Source organism: Hydractinia symbiolongicarpus, chromosome 3 (genome assembly GCF_029227915.1).
Source record: "Hydractinia symbiolongicarpus strain clone_291-10 chromosome 3, HSymV2.1, whole genome shotgun sequence".
NCBI classification, from domain to species: domain Eukaryota; kingdom Metazoa; phylum Cnidaria; class Hydrozoa; order Anthoathecata; family Hydractiniidae; genus Hydractinia; species Hydractinia symbiolongicarpus.
Window position 1 is genome coordinate 32,033,789 of NC_079877.1, and position 24,962 is coordinate 32,058,750.

At 33.6% G+C, this 24,962-nt stretch overlaps 2 protein-coding genes across 2 annotated transcripts; both read left to right on the top strand.

The window, feature by feature from the left end:
• The first annotated feature begins 5,420 nt into the window (after positions 1-5,420).
• Positions 5,421-17,561, top strand: LOC130637036 (uncharacterized). Its single transcript, XM_057446889.1, has 27 exons — positions 5,421-6,868; positions 7,256-7,346; positions 7,419-7,584; positions 7,799-7,994; positions 8,067-8,111; positions 8,525-8,554; positions 8,679-8,738; positions 10,251-10,289; positions 10,373-10,411; positions 10,603-10,664; positions 10,932-11,042; positions 11,102-11,116; positions 11,825-11,891; positions 12,030-12,160; positions 15,450-15,468; positions 15,541-15,625; positions 15,744-15,806; positions 15,902-15,964; positions 16,057-16,119; positions 16,212-16,274; positions 16,367-16,429; positions 16,522-16,584; positions 16,677-16,739; positions 16,832-16,894; positions 16,987-17,049; positions 17,142-17,184; positions 17,273-17,561. The coding sequence occupies exons 1-27, from the start codon at positions 6,845-6,847 to the stop codon at positions 17,559-17,561; spliced, it is 2,079 nt and encodes a 692-aa protein (XP_057302872.1). The 5' UTR covers positions 5,421-6,844.
• Positions 17,115-24,488, top strand: LOC130636782 (uncharacterized). Its single transcript, XM_057446627.1, has 3 exons — positions 17,115-19,302; positions 19,631-19,681; positions 19,819-24,488. The coding sequence occupies exons 1-3, from the start codon at positions 17,848-17,850 to the stop codon at positions 20,005-20,007; spliced, it is 1,695 nt and encodes a 564-aa protein (XP_057302610.1). The 5' UTR covers positions 17,115-17,847; the 3' UTR covers positions 20,008-24,488.
• Positions 24,489-24,962: the final 474 nt, after the last annotated feature.

The window sequence follows — 24,962 nt, forward strand, 5'->3', positions numbered from 1 at the left end:
ATAACGGCTAGGATTGATCCCACACTAAAAAATAACTTATTTTCTTAATTTTTAAATAAAACGCTACCACAGCGCTCTGTTTAATCGCTGAGTTCCAGCAATCATGTCATATTAAGAAGAATGTTATTTCTTGTAGTCACAATTGCTCATTTATCACATTTATAAGGTCAAAGTCCAAAATCAGTTCAATTAAGTCCCACAGTCAATCGTTTCACTGTTGAAAGCGATACAACTTAGTAATACGGGAAGAAAATCACTAAATACATGTTGGTGCGAATATGTGACGCAACCGTTGCAACTCAAACGGATTAAAACTGTTAGAAAGTCAATGAAATGTAGTTTTTGAAACTGTCTCTATTTCTTCAGCGCGAACTAACGACTAGGATTCGTCCCACAGTAAAAAATGACTTATATATCTTAATTTTTAAATAAAGCGCAACCACAGCGCCCAGTGTAATGGCTGATTTCCAGCAATCATGTAAAATTAAGAAGAATGTTATTTTTTGTAGTCAAAATGACTCACTTATCACATTTATAAGGTCACAGTCCAAAATCAGTTCAATTAAGTCCCACAGTCAATCGTTTCACTGTTAAAAGCGATGCAAACTAGTAATATGAGAAAAATATTGCTAAATACATGTTGGTACGAATATGCGACGACACCGTTGTAACTCAAACGGATTGACACCGTTAGAAAGTCAATGAAATGGAGTTTTCGAAACTGTCTCTATTTCTTCAGCGCGAACTAACAACTAGGATTCGTCCCACAGTAAAAAATGACTTATTTATTTAAGTTTTTAAATGAAGAGCTTCCACTGCGCCAAGTGTAATCGCTGAGTTCCAACAATCATGTCAAAATAAGAAGAATGTTTTTTCTTGGAGTCCAGTTGGCTCACTTATCACATTTATAAGGTCACAGTCCAAAATCAGTTCAATTAAGTCCCACAGTCAATCGTTTCACTGTTAAAAGCGATGCAAACTAGTAATATTAGAAAAACATCGCTATATACATGTTGGTACAAATATGTGACCCAACCGTTGTAACTCAAACGGACTGACACCGTTAGAACGTTATTGAAATGTAGTTTTTGAAACTGTCGCTATTTTTTCAGCGCGCGACAACGGCTACGATTGGTCCCACAGCAAAGAATGACTTATTTATCTAAATTATTAAATGAAGCGCTACCACAGCGCCCAATGTAATCGCTAAGTTCCGGCATTCACGTCAAATTAAGAAGAATGTTATTTCTTGGAGTCCAATTGTCTCATTTATCACATTTATCAGGTCACAGTCCAAAGTTAGTTGAATTAATTCCCACAGTCAATCGTTTCACTGTTAAAACAAATACAACTTAGTAATATCGGAAGAAAATCACTAGATACATGTTGGTACGAATATGTGACGCAACCGTTGTAACTCAAACGGACTGATACAGTTAGAACGTCATTGAAATGTAGTTTTTGAAACTGTCGCAATTTTTCAGCGCGCGATAACGGCTAGGATTGGTCCCACAGTACAAAGTGACTTATTTATCTTAATTTTTAAATAAAGCGTTACCACAGCGCCCAGTGTAATCAGTGAGTTCCATCAATCATATCAAGCTAAGAAGAATGTCATTTCTTGTAGTCAAAATGCCTCATTTATCACATTTATAAGGTCAAAGTCCAAAATCAGTTCAATTAAGTCCCACAGTCAATCGTTTCACTGTTAAAAGCGATGCAAACTAGTAATATGAGAAAAACATCGCTATATACATGTTGGTACAAATATGTGACCCAACCGTTGTAACTCAAACGTACTGACACCGTTAGAACGTTATTGAAATGTAGTTTTTGAAACTGTCGCTATTTTTTCAGCGCGCGACAACGGCTACGATTGGTCCCACAGAAAAGAATGACTTATTTATCTAAATTATTAAATAAAGCGCTACCACAGCGCCCAATGTAATCGCTAAGTTCCGGCATTCACGTCAAAATAAGAAGAATGTTATTTCTTGGAGTCCAATTGTCTCATTTATCACATTTATAAGGTCACAGGCCAAAGCTAGCTCAATTAAGCTCCACAGTCAATCATTTCATTGTTAAAAGCGATATAACTTAGAAATAGCGGAGAAATGTCACTAAATACATGTTGTAAGAATATGTGACGCAACCGTTGTAAATTAAACGGATTGATACCGCCAAAAAACCAATTAAATGTAGTTTTTGAGAATGCCTCTATTTCTTCAGCGCGTGCTAACGGCTAGGATTGGTCCCACAGTAAAAAATGACTTATTTATCTTAATTTTTAAATAAAGCGCTACCACAGCACCCAGTGTAATCGCTGAGTTCCAGCAATCATGTCGAATTAAGAAGAATGTTATTCCTTGGAGTCCAATTGTCTCATTTATCACATTTATCAGGTCACAGTGCAAAGTTAGCTGAATTAATACCCACAGTCAATCGTTTCACTGTTAAAAGCGATACAACTTAGTAATATCGGAAAAAATCACTAAATACATGTTGGTATGAATATGTGACGCAACCGTTGTAACTCAAACGGATTGACACCGATAGAAAATCAATGAAATGTAGTTTTTAAAACTGTCCCTATTTCTTCAGCGCGAACTAACGGCCAGGATTGGTCCCACAGTAAAGAATGACTTATTTATCTAAACTTTTAAATGAAGCGCTAGCACAGCGCCCAGTGTAATCGCTGAGTTCTGGCAATAACGTCAAATTAAGAAGAATGTTATTTCTTGGGGTCCAATTGTCTCATTTATCACATTTATCTGGTTACAGTCCAAAGTTATTTCATTAAGTCCCACAGTCAATCGTTTCACTGTTAAAAGCGATGCAACCTAGTATAATGAGAAAATAACGCTAAATACATGTTAGTACGAATATGTGAGCCAACAATTGCAACTAAAACGGACTGACACTGTTAGAAGTTCAATGAAATGTATTTTTTGATGCTCTCCATATTTCTTCAGCGCGTGCTAACGGCCAAGATTGGTACCACAATAATTATGACTTATTTATCTAAGTTTTTAAATAAAGCACTACCACAGAGCCTAGTGTAATTCCTGAAATGCAGCAATCATGTCGAATTAAGAAGAATGTTATTCCTTGGAATTAAATTGTCTCACTTATCACACTTATAAAGTTTCAGTCCAAAGTTAGTTCAATTAAGTCCCGCAGTCAATCGTTTCACTGTTAAAAGGGATGCAACCTAGTAATATTAGAAAAATATCCCTAAATACATGACGGTACGAATATGTGACCCAACCGTTGTAACTCAAACGGACTGACACCGTTAGAAAGTCAATGAAATGTAGTTTTTTTACATGTCGCTATTTCTTCAGCGCCCGAAAGCGGCTAGGACTGGTCCCACAGTGAAGAATGACTTATTTATCTAAATTTTTAAATGAAGTGCTACCACAGCGCCCGGTGTAATTGCTGAGTTCCGGCAATCATGTCAAATTAAGAAGAATATTATTTCTTGGATCCAGTTGACTCACTTATCACATTTATAAGGTCACAGGCCAAACTTATTTCAATTGAGTTCCACAGGCATTCGTTTCACTGTTAAAAGTGATATAACTTAGTAATATCAGAAAAATATCACTAAATACATGTTGGTACGACTATGTGACACAACCGTTGTAACTCAAACGGATTGATACCGCCAAGAAGTCAATGAAATGTAGTCTTTTAGAATGTCTCTATTTCTTCAGCGCATGCTAACGGCCAGGATTGGTCCCACAGTAAAAAAAGACTTATTTATCTAAATTTTTTAATAAAGTGCTACCACAGAGCCTAGTGTAATTCCTGAAATCCAGCAATCATGTCGAATTAAGAAGAATGTTATTCCTTGGAGTCCAATTGGCTCATTTATCACATTTATAAGGTCGCAGTCCAAAGTTACATCAATTAAGTCCCAGAGTCAATCGTTTCACTGTTAAAAGCGATATAACTTAGTAATATCCGAAAAATATCACTAAATACATGTTGGTGCGAATATGTGACGCAACCGTTGTAACTCAAACGGATTGATACCGGCAAGAAGTCAATGAAATGTAGTTTTTGAGAATCTCTTTATTTCTTCAGCGCGTGCTAACGACTAGGATTGGTCCCACGGTAAAGAATGACTTATTTATCTAAATTTTTAAATGAAGCGCTACCACAGCGCCCAGTGTAATCGCTGAGTTTCGTCAATCATGTCAAATTAAGAGGAATGTTACGTCTTGGAGTCCAATTGTCTCACTTATCACACTTATAAGGTCACAGTCCAAAATCAGTTCAATTAAGTCCCACAGTCAATCGATTCACTGTTAAAAGCGATGTAGCCTAGTAATAGCGAAAAAATATGGCTAAATACATGTTGGTACGAATATGTGACGCAACCGTTGTAACTCAAACGTTTGATACCGCTAGAAATTCAATGAAATGTAGTTTTTGAAACTATTCTTATTTATTCAGCGCGTGCTAACGGCCAAGATTAGTCCTACAGTAATTATGACTTATTTATCTAAGTTTTTAAATGAAGCGCTACCACAGCGCCCAGTGTAATCGCTGAGTTTCGGCAATCATGTCAAATTAAGAAGAATGTTATTTCTTGGAGTCCAATTGTCTCACTTATCACACTTATAAAGTTTCAGTCCAAGGTTAGTTCAATTAAGTCCCGCAGTCAATCGTTTCACTGTTAAAAGGGATGTAGCCTAGTAATAGCGAAAAAATATGGCTAAATACATGTTGGTACGAATATGTGACACAATCGTTGTAACTCAAACGGACTGACACCGTTAGAAAGTCAATGAAATGTAGTGTTTTAACCTGTCGCTATTTCATCAGCGCGCGATAGCGCCTAGGATTGCTCCCACAGTAAAGAATGACTTATTTATCTACATTTTTGAATGAAGTGCTACCACAGCGTCCGGTGTAATCGCTGAGTTGCGGAAATCATGTCAAATTAAGAAGAATGTTATTTCTTGGACTCCAATTGTCCTATTTATCACAGTTGTCAGGTCACAGTCCAAACTTAGTTCAATTAAGTCCCACAGTCAATCGCTTCACTGTTAAAAGCGATGTAGCCTAGTAATAGCGAAAAAATATTGCTAAATACATGTTGGTACGAATATGTGACGCAACCGTTGTAACTCAACCGTTTAATACCGCTAGAAATTCAATGAAATGTAGTTTTGGAAATTATTCTTATTTATTCAGCGCGTGCTAACGGCCAAGATTAGTCCCACAGTAATTATGACTTATTTATCTAAGTTTTTAAATGAAGCGCTACCACAGCGCCCATTATAATCGTTGAATTGCAGCAATCATGTCAAATTAAGAGGAATGTTATTTCTGGGAGTCCAATTGGCTCATTTATCACATTTATAAGGTCACAGTCCATCACCATCATTAAAGAATGTGTAGCGCATTAGGAGTTTCATTTCACTCTAGTTCTTGTAATGCTGGTTATGATTAGGACAATGCGAAAATGCTTAAACAAGAATTTAATAAATTTGATCGTAACGTACGCGAAGCATTGGAAATACAGTTCCAGGACACCTCACCGCGTAGTGAACATGGCCTTAATCTAGACGATGGTCAGTATGTGACGACGAAATTCTTGAAGCCAATGTTCGCGTACCTTAAACGGAAGTCGTTACAGTGACGTCGTTTTGATGTCAATGTAATGACAACCGTTAAAAAATTTTGTATAGTCTGATTAAGACCTCCAATATGGAGGTCGAAATATTACCATAAAAGTATATATGCTGAACGACCATGTATATGTTTCTTTAAAGTATATGTAATGTACATTTTCTACTCAACTTAAAAAACGATTATCTTTTTCATATTTTGGACATATATATATATATATCTTTCACTGATGCCAAGTTTTAATTTTCCTGTATTCATACGTCATATGGAATTATGAAATTCTGTGTGTATTTGCACATTTTTAAGATTCTTAATTGCGTAAGGTATATAAATACAGTATTTTTTCAAAAAATGAAATTAAAAGAACTACAAAATAACATAATTTTTTAGATCGTTTTTCACTGAAACAGCAAAAAAAATTGTTGTCCAACACAAAATACACAAGGGTTTCGACTTGCACTCTAGGTTTACCTGTACTTTAAGCATTCTCCCAATAAAAGTTGACCAAATAGCTAAAATTGTGTTGTTTGAAATAACGTATTATGCATAATCTCTTCATAAGTTTATTAAAAAAAATAATGTTACTTATATATAAATCAAATTGCAAAAGTCAACACGTATTTCTGGTTTATAACTATTATATATCCAAAACCTCTAGTGTAAAGTTATATCCCGCATAAAATTTCAATGTGCTATATTCTCTTTTATTGACCTTTTCACAGTTTAAGTTGTTCACTTATTTTCTGTATTAAAAAAGGAAGTAAACGGAGTGAATTTAATAAGACCATGGGCATTATAAATATTTTGTATTTTCTAAAAAAAATGGTTTTAAGGCATGAAAATTTAGTAAGTTATTGCCAGTAACCCTACTTAAAACATATTGAATGATTTGTAACTTTTCTTAATTCATAACAGTTTACTTCCATTTTTCAATTCTCAAAAAAGAGCATTGTAACAAAAGAAAGATTTATTTAAACAATAGTTAGTTAAAACTGTGAACTCTTGTATTGCCTAATTTATTTAATGTTTTTAACATCATTTTTATTTTTTTATTCTGTATATGTTTTGTGACAACTGCTATTTTATAAAGGTTAGCCATGTTTGATGTTTGGTGCCTTATTGTCTATCCTTATTCATAGGAAATACTTTTTCTTAGTTATAAAGATAAAGAACCAATATTGAACTAAACTGCTAGCTTGACATGAACGCTGCTAGGAAATATCCAGTGAGTGAATTCATTTTTCATGGGGAAATGGAAAGTGATTTTCAATATAATAAACTAGTCAATAAGGCCCGTGGAGAAATCCACTTAGGCAGGAGGGACAATGTAAAAATTGGTTATTTTAGACCTTTTGCTGATGTCAGCAGTGCATATGAAAAAACGAATTGACGAAATTCATTTTATCCGTTGTCTCTATTGTGTAGAGCTTGACACGCTCATGTAGAGAATGTATGTGAATGTATGTGATTTTGATGAACGGTTAATGATATATAAGGGTTTAAAAATTATGCTGACGTCAGCAAAGACCCGCGAAAACAAAAAAAAATTACTTCAAATTATAGCCTTCATCATTGTCATGTCTCATGTGATGAGAGCTTTATCTATTTTTAGAAACGAACACAGATTGACCCTTGGCAAGCATTAATAGAGAAAGGAGATCCTGAGGAGGGTTTCCAAAAATATTATATTCATTCAAAAATTGGTTTGTAGCTATACCTTATTATTTGTAAGCATTGCGAATAAACATTATTTAAAATCTTATGATATTTTTTAGGTTTTGGAGTGTTCGCATCAAATGAATATAAGGAAAATTCTCCACTACTCCTTTACAGGGGAGAATTGATAACCCAGGAGGAGGCTCGGAAAAGATACCAGAACTATCAAGAGGAAGGGCTGGGAAACTACTTGTTTGACTTTAATAGCAATGGTGAAAAATTATGGTAATAGGACACAATTTTGATGTAATATGTTCCAGGTTGTTTTGTATTTTACTAAAAGGAATACATAAGATAACAATGTATATATTACAAGACAGGATATTGCAGCTTTTGGTAATGGTACACAAATGTTGTCTAAAAACTCTAATTCAAGATATTTTAAACTTTGTTTCTAATCCGTAAATAGTATCTGAATAGTTTTTCTACTATATTTAAGCATTGATGCCACACATTCCAACTGCTTGGCGAGATTCGTGAATGATGCCCCATCCCGGTGTGCCAATTGTAAAATGGTGTTACTGGTTCGTGACAAAGTGCCGTATCTAGGCTTAAAGTCTCTAAAACTCATAAAGACTAATGAAGAGCTTAGATACGATTATGGTGACAAATGCATGTTGTCTTGGAGAAAGCAGGTAATTTATTAACTCTAAGGAACTTTACTGTTATTTTGCTTTACAAATATTTACTGCATTTTTTTCTTATAGAAGAACTTGTGTGTACCATTACATTTAAAAGATATAAAGAATCAGGTAAACATCATTATTTCTTGTATTGTACAAAAGTAAAAAGTAAAAAATTTAAAGATCCAGAGAAGCAAATATTCTCACCAGGATTCTATAATTTCAATTCAAGTTATTATTGATGTCAAATATTCTTGCACACAAAGCAGTTGTTTGGATTTTTGTGATCACAAAAAGAAATCTATTCTTGAGCTGTGATTTAAAAGAAGTTTCATTGTGAATTCATGTTTTCTATATTTGCACAAACAAAGTCAATTTTTTTCTTGCCTACTGCATGTTAAACTCGCATATTATCAAGGCTCAAGAAAATTAGTGTGTTCAAGGTTCTGCTTCTGTTCTTTCTTCCACTACAAGTTATCAATAGAATTTCTCTTCCTGAGCACCATATACATTTTTAAAAGAAGAAACATATTTTATTTCAGGGTAATCAAAAGCTGCAGCAGAGTTCCAAGGTAATGTAGCTACTGTAACATGAAGTTCTTTGAGAGTCATTTTCTACTTTGGTGTTCAGTTGCATTTCTTGGCAATACTTCCACTTTTTCACAGTTCCTGTTGATTTTAAATTTTTGTCACTAGGTTTTAAAATTAATTGCACCTGTTAACATGGCATCTGTTTCTTGTGCTAACGTTGGCAAAGTAAGTTATAGTTCACTTCCTTTATTTTTTTTTGTTTTAAGTTTTAATTTTTAAGTTGATTGAATTTAGATGTCTAAATTCGTACCAACAGTAGGTACCGCATAATATTAGATCTTAAAGCAATGTTCTTTAAAAATGCTTTATTCAACAATGGTTCTGTTTGTTAGAGTGATTATGTGATGGATATCATAATATACGAAATATAGTCTTTCTCAGATTGGTTAAATGCGAGTAGTTAGATTAGTTAATATGAACTAAAATAATATATTTAAACGTTAAAGTAATTTTTATCCTTACATATCATAACATTAGAAGAAGAATATATCTTCCTTCAAGTGATTTTTTTATTTAGTAGGTATCCTTAAAGCTAGTTGAGTTTTTTAAAACTTTTAGTCGTTTAATCAGTAGCATCTAAGATAGTATATTTTGACGAAATACCTGGGTTTTTTAAAAAGTGAATATAGTAGTGGAAAAAGCAGTATTGAGTAAGACTACAGTATTACAGATTCATAAAGGAGGAAGAAGGAACTCCAACTAATCAAGATTAACAAAGACAAAGTGAATCATGTCAGAAGATGAATAAAAGGAAGCCTGTTACTGATACTAAGAAGGTGTGTTTGTCACCAGAAAAGATGTATCACAGCAAGTTTGAAAAAAGTGTTCATCATGCTTTGACATTCTGGAATCAGTTTTGCCCAAGGCTAGTTGTAAACAAACACCGGTAATGATTATGGCTAGGCCTGTAACGAAAAGACGTTCACTGTGCACTGAATTAGTTGTTGACAGGGAAGATTACGCATATGATATTGAATGTGAAGAAAATGGTGATGCACATCTAAGAAGTGGCGAGAGTAAGAAGCAGTGGTAAAAAGTTTGTAGAGAACTTGGAAGTCTCTAAGCCTCCCAGTAAAAAAAGTAATGCGGGGCAGGGAAATAATATGCGGTGAGCTATCAAGGCAAGCTCGAAGAAGTTTTATATTATCACAAAGCTAATAAAACAATATCTTTTGGCAGAGAATGGGTCCGTTGATATCCTTCTGATAAGTTGCCTGATGCCTGAACTTGGATCTGGTAGAGTTAGTACTGATTTGTAATAAATTTGTACAGAAAAATTTTAAACCAACTTTAGAAAAGTCTAAATTTGAGTACCGCAGAACACCAGAGGCTTTATTTCTTCAAAAGATTTCCTCTTTTATATCAGGACTGCAGACTTATATTCAAATCAACCAAAAAAGAAGATATATATATATGTATATTTTTAAAAAATCAACTATATGAAAAATTAACTTTACTTATACCTTTATCATAAAAAATCGGGAGTATATCTCTCTAATTTTCACATTCTTTATAATTAATAATTCTAGCGAGCAAGAATAATTTCGAAGATATGCTTTAAAGATATAAAGCAGACCAATGTGTCTGTTTAAGCTGCGGGCCAGCTATGTCCATCTATATTGTTACGTACTTGTATGTTAGACGCTTTCTAACTTGCATACATTACACGCTCTTTAGAGAAATAGTGCAGATGATCTTAGTCAACCACCCAGAAAGGTATGTTCAGTGCTTCAGTGTACATTTTATTATTTATATATTTGTTAACAGATTTATTAGTGATGTTTATCTTTTATTCTTAGCTAAAAAAGATCTCCCATGCTAGTATTCTGAAACTGAAGGTATGTATTATATCACTGAATTTCATTTCCTAATAATAAACTAGTAGCAAGCGCTGTTTTTATGTTGCATATTTCCCGAGATGTTAATATATAAAACTAGCATTCTTATTTATTAAATTTTTGTACGATTGCTTAATTAATAACTAAAGGTTTTGCTTGTTATTTCAATTTTATCAATGATTTTATTGTAGGAAGGGCAAAAAACTGTAATTGAGGTTCTACCTCAATTACAGTTTTTTGCCCTACCTACAAGGTGAGCACACTTACAATGAGAAGTATAACCTTTTATCAATAAACGTGTATTGTGACACAATTATTTTTATAGTATTAAAAGAGCCTTACATGATTATCAGAGATCGTGAAAAGTAAGTAGCTCTCTCCTTTCTTGTGTAGTTTTAACGTGTTCAGTAAATAAAAATAATAATGATTTGGCTTTATTACAACCTGAATCTCATGATTAAATTTGAATTGTTACCGTGAACGTATTGTTAATATGCCTGTTTCTTTATTATGTTTTTAGTTTGTTCAAGCCATTAATATATAAGACGAAGATTCCTAATCTTCACTTTGAAAAGGGCTGTCTGTTTAAAATCGACAAGGAAATCAGAAGATATGACTCGTGTGATACAAGGTATCTTAACAGTTCACATCTAAATTAGTATTCTCTATGGTGCTCTTTTTTATTCCTAGGGCCACTATTTTAAAGTAAGAGTCTTCGTGTTTTAACTTTATGCTAACTACAACTTCTTAGCTGTTGGTGTATTGCAGCTAGTGGGCGGCAAAAAATTTTTTTTTTATGGTATGACAAATCAACAACGTAGAAAATGCCTAGATGTATTTTTTACAATTCCTGCATTACACGTTGTGTTGAAAGATAACCGTATTTTGACCTGAGCCTCAATTTTCTTTGCAAAATGACTGAATATAGGCTCAAATTTTCTTATTTTTTTCTTAATTTTTATTCCTCTTTGTTTTCTTTATAAATAACTACGATATTTTATCGACATTTGAAATAACATTTTTATTAAAGAAAAAAAGACTTCTTTTGTTATTTTGGGATAAAACTTTATTAGTAATTGATTCCACTATTTTGAATACATTTTGCCTCCAGAGATCCATGAATGCTGTATAGCTAATTTACTAAAAAAAAGAAACTTGATTGTGTTCTTCTGAAATTACGGTGATTTTGGTAACTAAATATCTAAATATCAAGGTCTTTAAAAATTGAATCTTGACAAGCTGAAACTGGGGGTTTTCCTAAAATGTATTTACGATTTCAAGGTTTTTGAGCGTCATCTAATAATCTACGCATTTGTAAAAGAAAGCGCAAAAGTATTCGTTTTATCATAACTCCAATAACGTCTCTTAAGATCCTTTCTATTAATGTTCACGTAATAAATATGTTCTTCCTAGACCTCAAGATGTTGCCAATGATGGCTTTTGTGAATGTTGCAAGATACGTTACACATCACTGCAACAGGTATATGTATGCTATGACCCCTTTTTTTCTTGTAGATCAAATCTGTTTCTTGGATACAAGAATTATATCAACGGAAAAAATAAAGTTGATAGTTTTTTGACAGAAAGACTCGTTTAGCTATTGTTATTGTTTTGATAGCACCTCGACAGTGATCGTCATAAAAGCTTCGTTACTAATAAAGAAAATTATGATAAAGTCGACCAGTTGATAGCTAAAGGAGTTAGTTTTGACGACTTTGTCGAAGCATGCAAGAAGAAAGCTGCTAAAAAGTATGTACTTAGAAATAATAGGAAATGTGATTTTAGAGAGGTATGTTATATTATAAGTAGTTACATGAAACTACACATTTAGTATGTTGTATTAGCTCATCAAAGTGATAATAGTATGACACATTAACAGAAGTGAATGTCAGTGATTTAGAACAACTCTTACGAGGAAAAGTATTAGAAGCAGATATGTTTTATTCTTTCTCAGTCATAATATATAATAGTCTTTTTATTTTAACTATTAAGTTTTGATAAAGAAAAATAAATCTTCAGGACATTTGGAGAATGTCCTGAAGAATTATTTGGAATAATTAGCTCTCATTTTTTTGCGTGCATTTCCGAATATATGTGAAAAAACGCTAATATTTTTTCATCTCACGCTAATATTTTTGCTTCATAGTTTTTGGGCGTGGGTTTTTTTACTTTGATTTCTAAGTGATATCCGTCGTTTCGTAGTTCCTAGGCAAAAGCGATATGTCCTAATTAGAGTTATGATTTGTTACATTCGCTTTTTTTGCATCAGCATCATGTCAAGTACCTATCTGTTTTTAATAAAAATTTCTGGTGCTGTGTATGAAAGAAGATTGGTCCAAGCTCCAGTTAATCTGCTAACGACGAGATGATCTTATCGTTGGACTAGCATTCAGATTCGCGTGCAAATTCACTATATCAAGTTGAGTAAAAAGAAAATCTAGGATGCTAGTTAGTAATAGGACGTTAACTTTTGAGTAAGCTGGTTTTAAATAGAAGCGTCTACAGTGATAAATCTAATTGTAAGTATTTTTAGTCTTTAAGTTACCTAGTTAGTAAACCAGCTACACAGTTTAAACAGTAGTTGCAATACGAATTGCAACTTATTGTTATTATTTAGTACAGTATAAAGGTGTTAAAAACTCAAAGTAGTAGTATTATATGACAATAAATTGATAATCCGTATTATAATCTTCATCGATTTTAGGTGCTGGCTTAATTGCAAAGATGATTCACTAGCGAAAGTGTAGGGAGTCAGAACACTATATATGGAATAGGAACTTCTGGTTCAGAGCTGCCAAAATTTATCTGTTCTTCCATCCACGATATTTATTGAACACTTGCAACAAACATGCATCAAACATTCGCAATAAGAGGAAAATAAATTTACACAAGTTATTGACTTGATCAATTCATGGCTTGAAATTCATTAAAAGTATTATAGAACATTCAATTTATTGTTAGGTTATGCTATAAATGTTTTTCTATTTACAAAACATAGCATTTTAATTGTAATTCATATTTCTTCTTATTGGAAAAAAGAGTATATTTTATTATATATTTTTAGCTCTTTACAAAGACAAGCTTGTCACGCATGTCAGAAAATTTGAGTGAGGAGCAACGATGTTTTATGATCTCGCACATTTGTGTCTAAAATACTACCTCGTAGCCAGAACAATTTACCTAGGACTTGTGACCAATTTAGCCTGCTAGCATTTTAACAAAGTTTAAAAACAAATTGATGGTGTGGCTATAAGCTCCCCCTTAGGGCCTACGTTAGCAAGTATTTTGAAAAGTTGTCCTACAGAATTTACACCTATCTTTTATAGACGTTATGTAGACGTAAAGGTGATTCCTTAGTAAATAATTTATTTAGAAAATCTACGTTTGGTGGTGTTGTTGTTGCAATAATTGTATTAGTGTATGAAAAACTTTCTATGATTCCTAGTAGATATTGCACGAAAGGATATCGACTTTGATAGTTTGATCAAAGAAGCAGCTAAACATATAAACTTTGAAACTATTTTTTTTCAGTTTGCTTTTAGGCGGTTAGCTAATTATTTCATTGGCCAGGTTGGTCATATCAAACTCTGTCTATTTGTCACGCTTCCTCAAGTTTACCCGCAAGCTCAGAACCCTTTCTCCTTCTTTAACAAAAATAGTCAAATATGTTTTCCATCCTGGAATTTGGCATTGGCAATCTGCGAGTGATGATGTGAATTAATTCCAACATCACTCGTGAATTCTCAAGGCGTTTTTAGGTAGAAACGTACGATGAGCGATTTTTTGTTAGACATGATAGTACGTAGTTCATGGACAAATGGCATATGTTCGCAACACGAATTCTTTTTCACGCACAATTAAAGGACAATCTTTTATACGTGAAATTTTTAGTTTTTATAAGGTTAGGTTTTTCTTGCAAGCAACACTTTTCCCAATGGAATTTTTCTCATTATTAAGTGATCGATAAATATAACTTAAAATTGGTAGTATTTATTAACATGGCTCTTAATTTGTAACAACCATATCAACACTGACATTGGCCAACATAAAATAATCTTTTCCCTTATAAACAAAATACTCCCTAGATGTTTCTTCTATAATATTGAATCCAGGCTAAATACAGTAAATATGGTACCAATAAAATTATATTCAACGCTAATTCACTCTCACTGAAAGCATACTGGTTATTGCTATTCCGCAAGTTTCTTTGCTGTGTTATCGTGATTGTGCGGGAATCAGTAGCAGGCTTTTAGTAGGCAGGCTTAAGTCTCGTTCGAAAGGTTCTACATACACGTTCGCTGCCACTCCGTATTGCATTGCATAGGAAAGAAGTCATTGCGATAAACATTGTGTTGCGTCAAAAGTTTGCGTAAATGTAAAATTTCAAAAGCACCCAATAGACTTGTTTCGATGACATTGCCACTTTATCCGGACTATGTATTGTTTCCTGTTCCTAAGGTTTTGTTCTTGTTTTTCCGTTTTTTGCTGGATTTTCCGTTTTCAGTCCACCCATGTTTTTTAAACGTTTCTTAACTTTTTTCGTTTCTGAGCCTCGTATTACTCACATAAAAAAACGAGTAAGTTTCTTGGCATATAAATAAAGATCCTGGTGTGATTTAACATGCGCTGTAGCAGTAGAACTAATGCATTTGGTTATAGATATATACCTACATTGTGAATATAAGTAGCCTACCATTTTAATTACTTACCATTTTTATTCCTTTTTGTTGCTTTTCATTATTATGCGTATCCAAGTTATTGTCTCTAACAAACTAGTTTACATACTACTGCCTCAGATTCCTTACTTCTGAAGTGGTCTTCTTAAGTTCATTTTAGATTCCTTAATCGTTTTGAACAGCAGTATTTTTAACAAATTTCATTTAAATTATTATTTTTTTCGCTAGAATGTAAAATTTTGCATTAACAAAAGGGAAATATCAATTATAAGGATATTTAGGCAACTCAAGCACTAAGTTTTTTATTTAAACTGTGGTGATATGTAAAACAAAATAACAAGAAAACATTGTTTCCTTTATAGGATTCTGAAAAGATGCAGGGTATGTTAAAAATTGTTTTTGTTTTTACTATCCAACATTTGTATTCATATTTCTCTAGAATGCTTTTTTTAGATTTCCTTTGGTTGTGAACAATTAAAAAACGAATTGAAATTGGACATTGGAAACACGAGCGACGAAACCAAAAAAGAAAACAAAGGTACATAAAATTACGTAATTACTGCAAAATTATCTAATCAGATTTTTTCTATTTTCTCGTCATATTCCCAGAACTTAGAAAAGCACTTGCATAAAATTTGATATCCTGATATATGTAGAAAGTCCTCTTAACGATGGTCGACAATTTGAGGTTACCTTCGAAGGGATCGAACCTTTGGAAGGTATTAACAATTCTTTGCATATAATTAAAGTTGTTTTGCATTGCACATGGAGTTCTGTGATCTGTCAGATACATTTTTAAAAAAATTATGTTTAGAAACTCCTCTTAACGATGCTCCACAATGTGATGCTACCGTGACAGGCGTCGAACCTTTCAAAGGTATTAACAATTCTTTGAATTTGGTTGAACTTGTCTTACTTTTCACATGTTGTTTTTACACAAATTACATTTTTTATCAACATTATGTTTAGAAACTCCTCTTAAAGATGCTCCACAATGTGATGTTACCGTGACAGGCGTCGAACCCTTCAAAGGTATTAACAATTCTTTGAATTTGGTTGAAATTGTCTTACTTTTCACATGTTGTTTTTACACAAATTACATTTTTTATCAACATTATGTTTAGAAACTCCTCTTAAAGATGCTCCACAATGTGATGTTACCGTGACAGGCGTCGAACCCTTCAAAGGTATTAACAATTCTTTGAATTTGGTTGAACTTGTCTTACTTTTCACATGTTGTTTTTACACAAATTACATTTTTTATCAAAATTATGTTTAGAAACTCCTCTTAAAGATGCTCCACAATGTGATGTTACCGTGACAGGGGTCGAACCCTTCAAAGGTATTAACAATTCTTTGAATTTGGTTGAAATTGTCTTACTTTTCACATGTTGTTTTTACACAAATTACATTTTTTATCAAAATTATGTTTAGAAACTCCTCTTAAAGATGCTCCACAATGTGATGTTACCGTGACAGGGGTCGAACCCTTCAAAGGTATTAACAATTCTTTGAATTTGGTTGAAATTGTCTTACTTTTCACATGTTGTTTTTACACAAATTACATTTTTTATCAAAATTATGTTTAGAAACTCCTCTTAAAGATGCTCCACAATGTGATGTTACCGTGACAGGGGTCGAACCCTTCAAAGGTATTAACAATTCTTTGAATTTGGTTGAAATTGTCTTATTTTTCACATGTTGTTTTTACACAAATTACATTTTTTATCAACATTATGTTTAGAAACTCCTCTTAAAGATGCTCCACAATGTGATGCTACCGTGACAGGCGTCGAACCCTTCAAAGGTATTAACAATTCTTTGAATTTGGTTGAACTTGTCTTACTTTTCACATGTTGTTTTTACACAAATTACATTTTTTATCAAAATTATGTTTAGAAACTCCTCTTAAAGATGCTCCACAATGTGATGCTACCGTGACAGGCGTCGAACCCTTCAAAGGTATTACCAATTCTTTGAATTTGGTTGAAATTGTCTTACTTTTCACATGTTGTTTTTACACAAATTACATTTTTTATCGAAATTATGTTTAGAAACACATGGTGTTGACTTCAGGAGCGAAACTGTAAAAAAATAGTAAGTTTCTACAGAATGAACATATTTTACGAGTAATAAAAGAGTCGAAAATTAAGACTTACCTACAAGTATCTCATTTTTATTATAGTAAATACAAACGGCAACAATTTACCTGTCCAGTGTGTAAGAAGGCAGTATATAATCTCCCGAGACATCTTCAGGGAAAAGATCACAAATGGACGGCCGAGTCTGCCAAGGCTGTAGTCAGCCATTTTTCTTTACGAAAAAAAAAGATCAAGAATACTGCTACTGAAAGTTCATCGAAGCAGGACTATCACACCCTTCGTATATGTCCGTTGGGACAGTGTGTCAAAGTCGTGAAAAGGTTAGACGACCACCTTTTAAATTTTCACAAGATGAAACGCGATACAAAATAGTACAGTTTACTCAAAAATGCATCAAAGTTTTCGAAGCCATTAAAATCTGATGTTGCTTTGGCTTCTCCCCGTAAACAAATATTGTCAATCAAACAAAAATTCATGTTAAAAAGTAATTTCGAAGAATCAAAAACACCACCAGAATCAGATCGTTGAAAAAAAAGAAAAAACTTGTACGGTAACGAATCCATCACCTCAACAATATGCTACTGATCAAGATCCTTTAACTCCGTTGAAAAATTACAAACCTGACAATACTGATGCTTCCGCGGTAAAGATATACAGGATGATGCCTGAAGCATGCAAGAGTGAAGTGGCTTCTACTAATAGCGGAAGTGATTCGGAGTATTTACCGTCGAACGATGATGAAACGGAGCAAATTGTTTTGCCAAATGATGAAGTTGAATTTTTCTTTGATCGCTTTCTTAGCTTTATTTGCGGCCCAGACGGAGGCATGAGGGATAGAACGTCTTCTATAAATGTTGTAAACGATGTCAGGAGAATTTATAAAATTATTAACGCGACATCCGTAGCGGATCTCTTAAATAAAGAAAAATTGAGGAATAAATATTTAATGGGATATTGTGTTAAGAAAAAACATGCGCCTGATTCTATTAAAAAGTATCTCTATTCCCTAGAAGACTTTTGTAATTTCGTGATTGTAGAGGATGTTGTTATCCCAGGTATAACAATTGAGAATATTCAACAAATGAAAGTTGTTTTCCGCTCCTGGCGAAAAAACTACAATAAAGGCGCGAGAGACCGTTATTGGGAGCGTCAAGAGACAGATTTTTTAATGATAGTGACACCGCAACAAGTTCAAACATATCTTAAGAGCAAGAACGCGCAACTGGCAAAGGAGATATTTACTAAGTTAACTCAGGATGCAAATACGGTGCTTTCAAATACAGAGTATTGTGCGATTCGTGACCATTTACTCGCTCTAATTCATTTTAGTAATGGACATAGATCCGGTGTAACAGCAAATTTGACAATCTCTGAGTTCGAACGAGCGGTGGAAATCGATTCAACGTACTTAATAAAAGTTCGCAAACATAAAACGTTTACATTTTCTGGTCCCGCTATCATATCTTTGGATCAAGAACAGTACGCTTATCTTAAACTCTTTGTTACAAATCGCAAAGCTAATTTATCGTTAGAGTTCGATAATGTCTTCGTTTCCTGCTCGGGAAAACAAATGGCATCAGGTTCAATAAGTAAGCAAATCAATAGTCTGTGGGTTAAGTCCGGGATCCTTGATCCAGCGAAACAACCAAAAAATCTGTGTTGTAATGTCATCAGAAAAAGCACAAGCACGGGTTTAAGAGATGCAAGCTCTGGACATTACCAAGAAGCTGCGGATCTGATGGCTCATAGCCTTAAAACGGCCGAAAAACATTACTTCCTTCGCGAGAAACAACAAGCCGCAGTTACTGCGGGACGTGTTATAAGGCAACATTTCTTGGAAGACGAACCCACGAAATCAATTTTATCTACTCCTCCACGAAAAATCGCGGAAATAAATGAGCATGCATCGCCACGACATCAATGGAGAATAGAGGAGGTACAAACAATACAGGAAATGTTTAAAGAAGAAATTGAAAACAGGGATATATCGATGCTTAACGTAAGAGATAAAAGACCTATGCTGAATGTACCTGTTGATATCTCTATCAAGCAAATCTATGATAAAGTCCGTAGCTTAATGCGATATACTCCTGTTAAGCGACCTTTAATTACTGTAAGCAGCGGATCTGTTTCTGTTTAAATCTGCAGTTTTTGATTCTTTTTATAAGATCCTAGTTTTTTTAAGGTCTCGTTTCCTTACTTTGATGTTAAATGATCATATCTTTTCTGAATTTAATCGCGATTCCTGATTAATCCTGAAAAATTTTATAACTGAGAAAATATTTTTTGGTAAGCCGTAAATGCAACTTATGGGAGGTGTATAAAAAACGCATTTAGTACCGCTCATACATTGCATATTGTGCTATTCACATGGAAGGCAAATAAACTTGAGAATTAGCTTTAACCTGAGATAAACTAATTGACATTTTCACATTTTTCAGGAAACTGTAAGTACGGCAAGTAGTGTGCCACAGCAAAAATCTTTATTCAGAGTAAGTAGTAGGTTTAATTTTTTGGTACACTCTCCAAAGATTATCAGAGGTACAATGTGTATAATGTATTGCCCTGAATGTTCTTGGAAAAAATATCATTTAAAAATACTTATTTTTTTTTCTTTCTGTTATACTAGGGCAAGAGAAGAAGTTTATTTTGCGATAAAGATGTTCAACTGCTACGTCAAAAGTGCTCGGATATTATTGCTAATGGTCCTTTAACGAAACAAGCTGTCACTAAGGCGTTGGAAGGGGAAGATATACTAAACAAATTTACTTTTGTACAAATTCGTACTCGTTTGGACTACGAAAGAAGACAACTATGAACACATCTGTTCCATGAACTTATGCCAGTCATTAAAACGAATAACTCTTCGTTAAAATTATTAAACATGTTAATGCTCTGTTTTTGTTTCTTTGCTAATTGTTCTTAAAATTGATGTTGCATGTTATCCCAGAGGCAGCACTGCTATCACGCACGATACTGTACTTTCCTAATTTTGACGACGATTATAATACTGACTTAATTTTTGACAACTAGTTTTAATTAATGAAACTAAGTTTGGCTAAGCTGACATTTTCTTTAAATACAACCTTGATTAGACAAAATGTGTTTTCTTGCTAATTTCATTTTGTGTATATAACGCTTGATGCACTGCTTTCTAAAGTTTATATTTTGTTTATGAGCTGTAAAGGCATTGGTCATCTCTACTACATCCTATGCATGAATCTGTTTTAGCAAACTTGAATCTTCTTGTTATTACACCCTCTACTTTCGTAATTTGTATAAGCACGTGTTTTACGAACTCGTTTAAAAGTTAGAATTCAATTTAAAGTTTTTAGAAGATGCTTCATAGCATTATTATTGTACTTTTTACCACACGTTTTTAAAGAAAAAATTAGCTTTAATGTAGACTGAAATATCTCTTGTTTGTATATAGTGAAAAATGTTGTGTATAATGTGTCTACACGAAATTGCCCCGGTTAAATTAAGAGATATGGATCCGGGACACGTAAACTACTACCTACACTTTATTGGACTTGTCTACTACTTTTCCGTCATGCATACCTGAACTATTAAACTATTTATTAAAGTAATGGCTGCTGAAAATATCGACATTGCTGTTGCTGAAAGTATCATAGGTGAAGTCATTGGTCAAGAAGCCTTTTCTTCGACGAATAAAATTTTAGCTAAAAGTATTTGTATATGATATTAGTAAATTGGTTTGGCCTTGTTCGTTTCGGTTGATTTTCTTAACAGTATCGAAAATTTAAAAAGTCTGGCGCACACCATAGGCAAACTGGCGGTCTCTTAGGCCGTCGCTTGAGCTGTTGTGAAAAAAACTTACACGTCCGCAAATAACCGAAACGAAAAAGTTGCACCACAAGTTAAAATATAAAAATCGCATATAAAACAATTGCATGATAACAAAACTTACGCTAATTTAATAATCGCTAGCCATGCCCTTGTAGTATGCGGACAGCCGCCTCAGGTAACAAGCCGCCGCCTAAGAGACTGCTTATAAACCCGAGGTAATTTTACGAAGACTGTCCAAGTCTGCAACGGAAGGTGTAGTGGCATTTGCTATTAACTCTTTTTCTCTCTCTCCTGTTACTATAAGAAGACTTCTTATAGCAAATTCGCTTTGGTTTAATGTTAAAAAACGCAAGTCAAATATATATCAGTCTTTCCTAACTTGCAAATAAAAACTCACAGCAGAATATAATACTCTCAACCTCAAAATAAAATACTCTTGTCGCGTATGTAGGGCTTAGATTTTGTCACTTGTAACAAGCAACCAAATTTAAAATTATTGAATCCGTTACATGAAATTAGTTTGAGGCATACAATCTATGTACTCTTTGCTTTTGTGTCATCAATACGTTTTATATGTACTTTGTGTAGGCAATTTGGTTATGCAACATCTGCATCCGATCTATCAATCCTGCTACAATAAACTAGTACAACTGATACAAAACTGTGAGCCCTGCTACAAGAAACTATTCTTGTAATACAAACTAGTCGACTAATATAATGTTATCCCGCCCCGTTTAAAACCGTCAATCCTATGTCGAAAAGTCAGTTTCAGTAGTAGTGACTAATGGACTAATACAATCCTACTATTTTTTTCATCATTTTATCTCGTATTTACTTGTCGTAAACGATTTTGGTCAAACATGCTACAATCCCGCCCGGTTTGAAACCATCAATTCTGTCACGAAAAATCAGTTTCAGTAGCACAGACTGGTCGACTAATACAATCTCACTATTTTTTTCATCATTTTATCTCGTATTTACTTGTCGTACGCGATTTTGGTCATACATGTAACAATCCCGCCCGGTTTGAAACCATCAATTCTGTCACGAAAAATCGGATTTAGTAGCACAGACTGGTCGACTAATACAATCCTACTATTTTTTTCATCATTTTATCTCGTATTTACTTGTCGTAAACGAGTTTGGTCAAACATGCTACAATCCCGCCCGGTTTGAAACCATCAATTCTGTCACGAAAAATCGGATTTAGTAGTACAGACTAGTGGACTAATACAGCCCTGCTATTTTTATTCATCATTTTATCTCGTATTTACTTGTCGTACGCGATTTTGGTCATACATGTAACAATCCCGCCCGGTTTGAAACCATCAATTCTGTTACGGAAAGTCAGTTTCAGTAGCACAGACTGGTCGACTAATACAATCCTACTATTTTTTTCATCATTTTATCTCGTATTTACTTGTCGTAAACGATTTTGGTCAAACATGCTACAATCCCGCCCGGTTTGAAACCATCAATTTTGTCACGAAAAATCGGATTTAGTAGTACAGACTAGTGGACTAATACAGCCCTGCTATTTTTATTCATCATTTTATCTCGTATTTACTTGTCGTACGCGATTTTGGTTATACATGTAACAATCCCGCCCAGTTTGAAACCATCAATTCTGTTACGGAAAGTCAGTTTCAGTAGCACAGACTGGTCGACTAATACAATCCTACTATTTTTTTTATCATTTTATCTCGTATTTACTTGTCGTAAACGATTTTGGTCATACATGTAACAATCCCGCCCGGTTTGAAACCATCAATTCTGTCACAGAAAATCAGTTTCAGTAGCACAGACTGGTCGACTAATACAATCCTACTATTTTTTTGTCATTTTATCTCGTATTTACTTGTCGTAAACGATTTTGGTCATACATGTAACAATCCCGCCCGGTTTGAAACCATCAATTCTGTCACGGAAAATCAGTTTCAGTAGCACAGACTGGTCGACTAATACAATCCTACTATTTTTTTTATCATTTTATCTCGTATTTACTTGTCGTAAACGATTTTGGTCATACATGTAACAATCCCGCCCGGTTTGAAACCATCAATCCTATTACGGAAAGTCAGTTTCAGTAGTAGACACTAATGGACTAATATAATCCTGCTATTTTTTTATCATTTTATCTCGTATATACTTGTCTTAAGTGATTTTGGTCAAACATGTAACAATCTCGCCTGGTTTGAAACCATCAATCCTGTTACGAAAAGTCAGTTTCTGCTGAACTAGTCAACTAATACAATCCTACTACTTCCTATTACAGAAAACTTGTCTCAGTGATACAAACTAGAATAATATATAATGTTAATAGTTCTTTCAACACTTTGCCTTTAATTTACGATATTGGTCGTGAACATGATATATAATGCTGTAAAAACAAACATGAATGCGAGTTGCCGTGGTCAGTACACTATCCTGTGAAAGTGTTTTGGGCATTGTTGGCTCCCAACAACATAACAGTTTCAATATCTATGTTTTGGTTTAGTTAAAATAAGTAGTAAGTAATAAAAAAGATTCACACGACAACGCAACCTCCATACCAGGACCTGTAGCGTTTTCTGATATGACAATGAAACGCTACAGGTCCTGAAAAAAATTGCTTCTGTCTCTTGTATCATTCCCTTTGATTTTACGACTATTATGTAAAATAATACTTTCACCATCAATTCCGGGATCAATGAAACCAAACAACGCAGTTAATATTTTAATACTTGGCATGCCTGCATAACGTAGTTAGTATACTGTTGGCGTTTGGTAATGAGTTCTTCCTTCTTCTTAATAAGGTCTTCTGCTCCTGTATTATTGTCCTTAGTATTACTGACAACAATGTCAAAATCGATTTCAGAAATATTACTAGCATTGTTTTCAGGTTCAACGGACAATTTACATGATTTTCTTGGTGATAAACGCTACATTGGAGCTTTTCGGAGCCTTTCCTATTGAATATTGTTTTAAGAACGTAATACAGGTTTCGTATTGTTTATAAGTGTCGATTTCCATTTTCTAGCTTATACAATCTTTCTGGTATTCACTATCGCTGTTTTCTTACGCGAGAACAAAGTTTTTGCTCCCCTTGTCTCGTTTTCATGTGATTACGTAATCTTTTTATGAAAGTATTAATTCTGCTCATGTTCGTGTATTTGACAAGAGAATAACGGAGAGTCGTAAGACACTCAAATTTGGTAATGACGTAAACAGCAAACCTTATTATAAAGGAACCTGGAAGAAAAGAAGAGTTGAAGTTAAAAATAAATTTCGTTCTACTTCAGTTATTTGCAAACTTTATATAAATCTCGTTTCAGGCATTATTAAGTCTTGTATAGAATGACCACTTTAATACTGTTGTTCCGCTGCAGACAATTAACTTGTTTTAGCGGCTTGTTTAATTATGTGTCCTCTTTTATAAACAGTTATTAAAAATTATCGTTTATGGACATGATATACATAATGTACCTTAAACAGGTTTAAAAATGCATGAAATTAGAGAAAGGTGCATTTCCCAAAGATATCCTGTTACGTTAATTAAAACTACAGTGGAAAAATTTATCGAATTGATATTTTTACCGATATCATTAGCAGAGTCTGTGTCTGTACCACCCAGTTTATTTTTGTTACTCAATACAAAATAGAGTATTCCCCTCTTTTCCCAATATTCATTTGTTATAAGCTAAATCAATGAAATGTTTTACTGCAAAGGTGCAAATTAATGCACGCGTGATTTTAATCCGTAGGTGATTCTACTAACTTAAATAAAATGCTTATCTTGTTTTGAGATTTCGAGAATACAATATAGACAACGTTTACTGTACGTGTAAGATATTTTGGGAATAGTATTTTTATTTTGTCGGCAATAGTATTTTTATTTCGGTTTCTATTTAAGTAATAGCGCTAAATTTCATAACTTGATGACTAGTTAAAGTTATGCTTCGTTAATTTTATGTTACAAGGCAA

Coding starts and splice junctions, on each gene's coding strand:
- LOC130637036 (XM_057446889.1), top strand. CDS start 6,845: ATGAACGCTGCTAGGAAATATCCA. Junction 8,555..8,678: donor AGCTGCAGCAGAGTTCCAAG/GTAATGTAGCTA, acceptor TTTTGTCACTAG/GTTTTAAAATTAATTGCACC. Junction 16,275..16,366: donor AGGCGTCGAACCCTTCAAAG/GTATTAACAATT, acceptor AATTATGTTTAG/AAACTCCTCTTAAAGATGCT.
- LOC130636782 (XM_057446627.1), top strand. CDS start 17,848: ATGATGCCTGAAGCATGCAAGAGTGAAGTGGCTTCTACTAATAGCGGA. Junction 19,303..19,630: donor TTAAGCGACCTTTAATTACT/GTAAGCAGCGGA, acceptor CACATTTTTCAG/GAAACTGTAAGTACGGCAAG. Junction 19,682..19,818: donor AGCAAAAATCTTTATTCAGA/GTAAGTAGTAGG, acceptor CTGTTATACTAG/GGCAAGAGAAGAAGTTTATT.